This window comes from Watersipora subatra, chromosome 2, assembly GCF_963576615.1.
Source record: "Watersipora subatra chromosome 2, tzWatSuba1.1, whole genome shotgun sequence".
NCBI classification, from domain to species: domain Eukaryota; kingdom Metazoa; phylum Bryozoa; class Gymnolaemata; order Cheilostomatida; family Watersiporidae; genus Watersipora; species Watersipora subatra.
The window spans coordinates 45,410,077-45,419,837 of NC_088709.1; the positions used below are offsets into that span (position 1 = coordinate 45,410,077).

At 34.9% G+C, this 9,761-nt stretch overlaps 1 protein-coding gene across 3 annotated transcripts in view; it reads right to left on the bottom strand.

Annotated features, from left to right (window-relative positions):
• Positions 1-8,150: 8,150 nt before the first annotated feature.
• LOC137387711 (G-protein coupled receptor 157-like) overlaps positions 8,151-9,761 on the bottom strand; it is a 14,567-nt gene continuing 12,956 nt past the window's right edge. For all 3 annotated transcript variants that reach the window (XM_068074207.1, XM_068074205.1, XM_068074206.1), the window contains one exon: positions 8,151-9,533. In XM_068074207.1, coding sequence (XP_067930308.1) covers positions 9,441-9,533 — 93 coding nt within the window. In that variant the 3' untranslated portion in view covers positions 8,151-9,440. The remainder of the gene's footprint in view (positions 9,534-9,761) is intronic.

The following is a 9,761-nucleotide window of genomic DNA, read 5'->3' on the forward strand; positions in this document are numbered from 1 at the left end:
CAGTAAGTAATAGACAAACATTGTTATTTGTTGCTAAAAAAATATGACGTAGATAATAAACGTGTGATACAGTTTAAGTTACCTAAAAAAGGCATAAAATCGTTTCCTTGGTTACTTTGAATAGATGTATTCAATAGATATATTCAATAGATATATTCAATAGATATATTCAATAGATATTCAGTGGTTTTGCTTGACTTCATCTTTTTGTATGGCTGTTACAGTAAGTTACAGTACTTACAGTTACACTAAGTCTCTAAGGAGGTAATTTCTCATATTTGGAAAAATTTAACATGGTTTGAAACTGAGAGAAGTGATGTCTATATTAATAAATTGCAATTGATCATTGCTTGCGTGCATGAGTGCGTATGAGAGTGCATGAGTGTGTATGCACATTCGTGCATGGTTAGGTGTGATTGCGCGTGTCCGTCTGCACATTTCTGGCCCAAGTTCATTCAAACTTTACACGCTTACGCTCTGTGCTTTTCGCAAGGTCACTAAAATAGTTGGCTTTAACTCTATTCGGTTGCTGAGAATCAGTTTCTTGAGCACCCACCTGATTAGATGCGTGTAAAGGACAATTGTCTTCTATGGATATGTACATGGATTGTTGTTGTTAAAGCAGCGCAGCAGCTTGCATCGAAGCTACATGCATGCTGCCGGCTATCTTATTGAGAATGAAAGAAATGTAGGAGAAAAGAATCCAGGCTCAAGGCTTAATATATGTAGAGAAATACATAGAGATGGCTATCCAAATAATAGCATGGTGTAGAACTGAGGAATACAAAGTCTACAATATATGGTAAAACCTCTAATTGAGCACCACTTTTTTTACTGCCTTGATAGGGGAAGGGTTTCAAAATAGAGCGCCATGGCGTTCAAATAGAGATTTTACGGTATTCTTGAAAAAGGTCTTTTGTTTTTTATTGCTTTTGGGCACAGCTAGAAAAGTACGGAAAATCTGCAATATATTATTAATAATCTATTTACACAGATTGTTGTAAAGGAGAAAGAAGATAAAAATAAAAGCCCTAAAATCAAGGAAATCTGTAAAAGCAGGTATCAAAATGCAAAATATGTTACATATTTTACATTTGTAATGTAATACTAGTAATACATATAAGATATATATATATATATATATATATATATATATACATGTACATATATATGTATATAGATGTATACATGTATATATATGTACATATATATACATATATTAATATACATGTACATAAACTCAATAAATGTAAAAATGTATTCAGATGATGCAATGTTTAATGATTATAAAAAACCACAAAATTGAAACAGCAAAAGTTTTTTACTCAACAAATATAGCATGGTATTGCTATCTTGTTGTACACTCTTAAAACATAGAGCTGAGCTTTATCATTTTTAATTAGTACTTTTTATAGTCCCTGCTATGCACACTCAATTTATACACTCACATTGTATCTGTACACCCAGTTAGTTAAAAGTAACATACTTTCATATGATGTTGTGGTGTTTACACCTGTAACACCTGAACCATGACTGCTATTGGACTGATAATAGATATATTTAACTAAACTTTAGATAGTGAACATGAGCACTGCGTTGATATCTGACATATTTTAGATAGTGAACATGAGCACTGCATTGATATCTGGCATATTTTAGATAGTGAGCATGAGCACTGCGTTGATATCTGTTATAGTTTAGATAGTGAACATGATCACTGCACTGATATCTGTCATATTTTAGATAGTGAACATAAACACTGTGTTGATATCTAGCATATTTTAGATAGTGAACATGATCACTGCATTGATATCTGTCATATTTTAGATAGTGAACATGAGCACTGCGTTGATATCTGACATATTTTAGATAGTGAACATGATCACTGCACTGATATCTGTCATATTTTAGATAGTGAACATAAACACTGTGTTGATATCTGGCATATTTTAGATAGTGAACATGAGCACTGCATTGATATCTGTCATATTTTAGATAGTGAACATCAGCACTGCACTGATATCTGTCATATTTTAGATAGTGAACATGATCACTGCACTGATATCTGTCTTATTTTAGATAGCGTACATGAGCGCTGCATAGATATCTGTCATATTTTAGACAGTGAACATGAGCACTGCATTGATGGATCATTAGCAAGAAATTCTTGAACAAAGCACAGCATCCTGATGCACTAACTGTTTTGACAAAGTACAGCAAATTTTTACATTCCCAAGAAACGGAAAAATTTTCGAGACAAGAAAGCTTATCATTTGTTGGCCAACAAGACTCCACTAGCCGACAAATTGGTTGTTCATAGAAATATATGAAAGCTTGTCTATTATGGTAAAGCACCCTTGATCATAAAAGGCCATACAAACAGAAGAGAGAGGCTCGGCGAGCCGCAGTACTTAAACTAATCAGTGATTGATAAACTCAGGGTATTGATCTCGAAACAAATAGGAGACAACCTGAGTGGGGGAGGGGGAATGTTTGTAACACAATCAAGATGAATGACTAGCTAAGGCTACAAAATGCAGCTGTTAGCTAAAAATGACTTGTTGCCTTTCTTAAAATTCCTTCATCTGCAGATCACTAAATATCAGTGATTTTGCATTTGAAGTACTTTTATGTTCATGGGTATAGATGGACTACATAAATAGGTATTAACTTTGTTTACACCGGTTATTTACACCTTAGAGCAAATTAGACCATGAGACAAAAACAAAAGCAGTAAAGTAAATTATATGTATTGAGAGAAAAATCACTTTTTACATCACCCTTTTATATGATGTACGTAAATTGGCAAGGTATTGGTGTCTGGTATAAGGTGTGGTGCTTTTTTTGGGAAGTAAGAATGTAATGGAGAGCTAGACAGATTGGAGATACATTTTGAGTATTTTATACAGAAAATATCTAAAACACATTTAGCTCATCAGCTTCAAGAAGCTGCTTATAACTGTCCATATCAGATAGCAAAACCTTTAAGCATAATTTTTGGATATGTTTGATTTGTGTCATAGATATGCACATGTAAATCTACAGGTACAAGTTGGTATGTACTTGGAGTTGCATGAGCTTATATGTCAGCCTGTGAGGGTGCTTGATTATTCAGGCAGAATTGTCGAGGCAACAGCAGACGGTAGACGCATATGAGAGACGTTTTATACATCTACACCTTAATAAGAGCTGACCATCTGACTGTCTGAAGCCATAGTTGGAAAAAAATTGTATCACAAGAGGATCGAACCCAAACATTCCACTCAGCAGACAAGCATGCTACCATCTGCACTGTCTGCACCTTACAGCAGTATGATATAATTGTAGAGATGGTTGCTAGACAGTATCCCTTATGGCACACCAAACTACCAGTGTACTAGTATGTATAATATACTCAGCAGAATCTCCTTGTATTTGAAAAATATCTTTTGTCTTTAGCAAAGCGAGTGAACATTGAGGTGAGCCTAGATCTACATGTAGGTTTAAAGAAGGGACTACAGGGTAGTTGGTCTGTAGTTTTTGATGCAGGAAGTCTCCATTGGAAGGGCCAAACGTCTTGACAAGCTTTGGTCGTGCCCAGTTTGGTTTGATAAGGTATAACCTCTGGTGGAATGTAATTGGACAATTTAATTTTAATGATGTAATTGTTGGATTTATTTTTGCTTTATGTTTGTTCTTGTTGTTATGCTAACAAACAATTTTTAAAAAATAAATCAGAAAATATCAAAATCCAATGAAAATTATTTTATATAGTAACTTCAGAACTATTATTATTGTATTACTATTATTATTATTATTCTATTCCTGCCATCATTGTTTACTTCTCTATTCATTGTTTACTTCTTTATTCATTGACCTCCTGCTTTAGTTGAGTTTTGTTACATACATTCGGTTTGGTTTTTAGGTGGCAACCCGATACAGTGGGTAGAAGTTGGAGCTGTGAAGTAAAAGTCATTCTGAAATAAAAACTGGAAGTCGTAACAAAATAAAGTTAGCTAAACCTATTATTATAATTGAACATGTTCAATGGAAGAAAAAAGAAACTAATCGGCGCTAAGAAGAATGCAAATCTAAAGCAGAACTCAAACGCAAGCCAGAAGAGAACTCACGTGTATGTTTTTTTGTAGGTTTACTCGCTAATACTCAGTAGTATAATTTAGTTTAAATAATTCAGATTTTTGGCTTTTCAGGCTAAAATATTTTTAGCTAAAGGCATTCTCTAAGGCTGTAAACTGCACCAGCTGCCATAGTTACCATCCTTTGTTATGGCAACTTTCAATATATGATTATTAAGAAACAAAGGTGTGACTTCTAGAAAGTAAAAACATACTGTGAAGCAGTGCCTATAGTTGAACTGCTGGCTGGGCCTACATTTCTAACATGATGTAAAAATTCGCGTTTTTCCTTCTGTCTGAAGTAAAAGTGGTCATTAAATAAAACTAACATAGTCCAGTTGGAACGTAGAGGCACTTATATGGCGGGTATTCTCACAATTAGGGTACCACTAACTGAAGTACTGAAACTGAGGTATCACTAACTGAGGTACTGAAACGGAAGTACCAGTAATTGAGGTACTGAAACTGAAGTACCACTAACTGAGGTACTGAAACTGAAGTACCAGTAACTGGAGTACTGAAACTGAAGTACCACTAACTGAGGTACTGAACTTGAAGTACCACTAACTGAGGTACTGAAACTGAAGTACCATTAACTGAGGTACTGAAACTGAGACTGAAGTACCACTAACTAAAGTACTGAAACTAAATTACCACTAACTGAGGTACTGAAACTGAAGTATCATTAACTGAGGTCCTGAAACTGAAGTATCATTAACTGAGATACTGAAACTGAAGTACTACTAACTGAAGTACTGAAACTGAAGTACCACTAACTGAGATACTGAAACTGAAGTACCACTAACTGAGGCACTGAAACTGAAGTACCACTAACTGAGGTACTGAAATTGAAGTACCACTAACTAAAGCACTGAAACTAAGGTGTCACTGCTCAGCATACCACAATTAAAGGTGCCACTAATGGAGACATCACCCATAGACGTACTGCCAGTCTAAACAATACCAATAAAGGTACTGCCAGTCTAGATATCACCAATAGAGGTACTGCCAGTCTATACATCACAAATAGAGGTACATGTACTTCTAAACTAGAGACCACCAATAGAGGGACTGCCAGTCTAAACACTACCAATAAAGGTACTACCAGTCTAGACACTACCAATAGATGTACTGTTAGACTAGACCCTACCAATAAAGGTACTTCTACACTAGAAGCTACCAATAGAGGTACTACCAATCTACGCACCACCAATAGAGATACCGCCAGATTAGACATCGAAATGCCCTTGGAGCATTTTTACACTAGCAGAAAGCAAGGTTTCAGACAAGATCGCCCTAATGAGGCTGACATAATGAGAAATAAGCAAACTTTAGCTGAGCTGCAAAACACAGGGCATCGCTTGAGTGGCTCTTTCATCTAAGTTAGCTCTGAAACATAAGATTTACCAAACACTCTAAAACCTCTCGACACACTCAGCCGTTGATTGCCTCCTTTTAGCTCCAATTCAGCTGCGCGTGAGAGAAACGGTGGAATAGAAGTTGCGTAGCAATAAACAAAACCTAATTTCTCTGTGTGTTTATTTGTTACGTAACACTAATTACATAGTTTATCGGCTCCAATAGCACAAAGGAACAGCAGTTATTTCCGAAACCGGTTCATTACAGATGGAAATCATCTCCACTGCAGACAAGCGACTCGGCAGGGTTCTTGTTGGTATATTTTGTTGGTTTCGGTCTTTTGTTGTCTGAACTGCACATAAAAATGATTGGCTATTGATTTTCTGTGCTGGTTAAAAAACAATCACTTTTTTTGGGTTCAATGCAGATATGTATGAGTAATTTTTTATTGGCATTGTTAATCCTATTGGTAATCCTATTGATAATCCGATTGATAATCCTATTGATAATCCTAAGCAAATTGCTGTTTTTCATTACATGCCAAAAAGAAAGAAAAAAATGAAAAACAAAAAACGGGACTTATTGGTTAAGTTGAACAAACATGTTTTACAGTTGAAAATCTAATAGCATTGCGGAGGAGTCGGGATAGTGAATTGAAGGTTGTAGTAACATAGTTCATAAACTGAAACATAGGATGCTGGATGTAGTATATTGGTGTCACAAAATAGAAAATGTGTGGAAAGTTAAATACAAATATTCTAGGCAAGTTTATGCAGGATTTTGAAACCTGTAACATAAATGCAAAAGTGAGCATGTTTGGTAATAGGCAATATGTTCAAGGGTTTTCTGATGTGATTGGTGGAAGTGTGGTATGCTGGAATATATGATCAATATTATACAAGTCGTGTAGTGTAGTCTAGTGTAGTCTAGTAGTGTAAATTTCTGTAAAAGAAATATTCTTTTTCTTTGTTGATATGGTTAGACAGCGACAATGTTTTGAATCAATGTTTTTCAGCTCTCTCATTTCACCGGTCACTTGCGTTCTCAAACTATTTGCATCGTGAAACAACTGTTGAGAACTATTCAGGATAAGATCGGTTCACAGTACTACAGGAAGAGAGTCAGAAAAGTAATGTAGATGGGCGAGGAGGCTTAGACTGGATATACAATGGCAATAAATAAGGAGAGTCAAGTACCTGTGTAACTCTGTAACAAAAAACTGCAACATAAGTTAATCCAAAAAGTTAACATTCCCCTAATCATTGCGTTCTTTCAGCTGTGCCTATCAGTGGTCACTACTACAAACGATGACTACCCCTGGTATATGATTTATTGTGAGCATTGCCATACGTTTTTGCTCAAGTAATTATGACTGGGTCTTCTCGTAACCATGATCCTTTCGGAATTCGATCCAACAGCCTACGGATCAAAAGCTGGGTTGCTTACCACTGAGCTACTGTTGCTCCTTAATGAATAATCATTGTAAAGACTCAAATTAAAAAGTTAGGATCAGACATATTTCTGATTTCACATGTAGAGTTATATTCAAGGAATCACTTGACTATTTTTGGTTTTTGTCTCATGATCTAGTTTGCTTTAAATGGCATTATGGGTGTAAATGAAGTTAGTATCTATCGATTGTTAGTATCTATCGATTGTTAGTATCTATCGATTGTTAGTATCTATCGATTGTTAGTATCTATCGATTGTTAGTATCTATCGATTGTTAGTATCTATCGATTGTTAGTATCTATCGATTGTTAGTATCTATCGATTGTTAGTATCTATCGATTGTTAGTATCTATCGATTGTTAGTATCTATCGATTGTTAGTATCTATCGATTGTTAGTATCTATCGATTGTTAGTATCTATCGATTGTTAGTATCTATCGATTGTTAGTATCTATCGATTGTTAGTATCTATCGATTGTTAGTATCTATCGATGGCGTAATAATCTACTGAAACCAATCATACTCTTTTTTATTCCTGAAAAAAACACTCTTAGTCATATAATATGACTAAGAGTGTTTTTTTCAGGAATAAAAAAGAACGAATTGAAATAAGCAAGTTCCAATTGTCTAAATATGACTCGTATTTACACAATTGGAACTTGCTTATTTCAATTCGCTACTTGTTTTGCCAGATGCTTACCTTACCCTTAAACTTGGAACATTTTTATATACATAGTAATTATGTAGCCTTAGTGTTAAAAAGTAGGTTGGAGGAATTAAATTAAGCCCAATACCAGCCTTGAGTGTGAATTTTATTCTAGAACCAAGGCTAAATAAATTCATAAAGTAATCTCACCTTTTTTGCGGCAAAGATAAAAAGATCTTCAGGGGCCTTACTAAGTGCAATTTTGCTATGTGAAGTGAGTTTTCTAAAAATATTGTTTCTTTTATGCAGTCATACAGACATCCAAATATCAGCATAACTTGATCTTTTCTTTGAAAACTTAGGCTTGTGTAATCAGAGAAAAGTCGGCCATGTTCTATTGAAAAAAATAGTACAATCTTGTTACGATCAAGAAAGCCTACAATTATAGAGCGAAGTGTGATGTCATAAAGTTTTTATAGTTCATTGTTGAAGGCCATATGATATTTATTAGTGTTTATGTATAGCTACCTACAATCTTACAAAAAATATAACAGTCTTTACTATAATAAGAGCCGTGTTTGTCCATCCGTCCAAAGTCACAGTTGAATGTTGAGAAAAAGATTACATCACACAAGATTTGAACCCAGACATTCCGCTCTGCTCTCCCACACACAACTATCTGCACTATGCTGCCACCGTGCTGCCTATTGGAATAATTGTGTACATAGTTATTGCACATGACGATCTGTCTTGGGCTGCCAGTATACTCGTGCTAGAAAACATTATTAACATTACTCATGTTTTTGTGTTAGAACCAGAATGATCACTAACCACTGAAAGCGAGCAAACACACAAATGGTTGTTGCTGAGAAACAGAGCTGCTGAAACAAGCTGGCGAAAAAAAACTGCTGAATACAGTATTTTTAAAGCTTTAGATAAAACTGTGACAATGTTGAAGACAGGTTTAAAGCTCTAGATAAGGCTGTGACATACCATAATATAAAACTATAGCTGTAGATTAAACCATAATATAAAACTATAGTTGTAGATTAAACCATAATATAAAACTATAGTTGTAGATTAAACCATAATATAAAACTATAGTTGTAGTTTAAACCATAATATAAAACTAAAGACACGATTTAAACCAGAGTAGCAATTTGACTCTTTAGCTTGGCTTATACCTATACCATGTTCAGAACTGTTTCCTTGATGAAACTATACCTATAATGTAATGTTCTGAATAAAACTTTGTCTTTAGTTTTGTATGTTTTACGCGAGGCCACAGGTCTTAGCTTATATGTGACAGGTCATAGGTTAAATGCAATATAGTTGATGGCAGCTTTTAATCAATGACATGCTATTGTTAACAAACGGAAGAGTTAAGGTGCATTCACACCAAGGGCCCATATCGAACTTACTCCCACACCAACAAACTATGTTTGGTGCAAACGAAAAACGGTTGTAACAATGGCTTTGTCGTAGTCACCGACACAAGATCAGGGAAATGTTGCATGCCATGTTTGTTAATTTTTTAAAGCTGTCATTGACGGAGTACAAAATGAAGTTGATCAATCATCTCGCTTAATGTAAATATTCATTTTTCATGGATTAAAAAGGTGACCCAATTTCGCATAGGCAGAGTTTGAGTTCGGTGTGAGTTTTTGCAAAAACATATTTCAAATCATAAACAGATTAAGAGCTATTCTAACTCCAACTCTCTCAGCATTAGCACAACTCCAACAATACTTCCTGGTGTAAACGCAGAGTTATCTCCTCCTAGCTAAAAGGTTCATCAGAATGAATAGCACCAAAAGTCTTTTCACAACAGGTTGTAGATCAAAAGGTCATGTGACCTCAACAATTAGCTAGTCCTCCTCTACTGAGTGGTCAGTTATAAGATCTGTATCACTATCCGCATCGCTGTTGTCTCCTCTTGGCAGATCCTCGTTATCTTCTTCCTGCATACGATATGAAATCAAGCCTTTTAAATATCAGATCAGCTGACATCATCTGTAGATGTGTGGTTAGAAGCTATTGCTCATATTGTTATAGAAAGACTATGGAGCTTATGATAGTAATATAAGTAATTATTCTTAACATCATCTTCATGCCTAAATGTATAGTTGAGGTTATGAACTATTGCTATTTATAGAAAACTTTATGTTGTCTTGTTCTATGCTATTCAT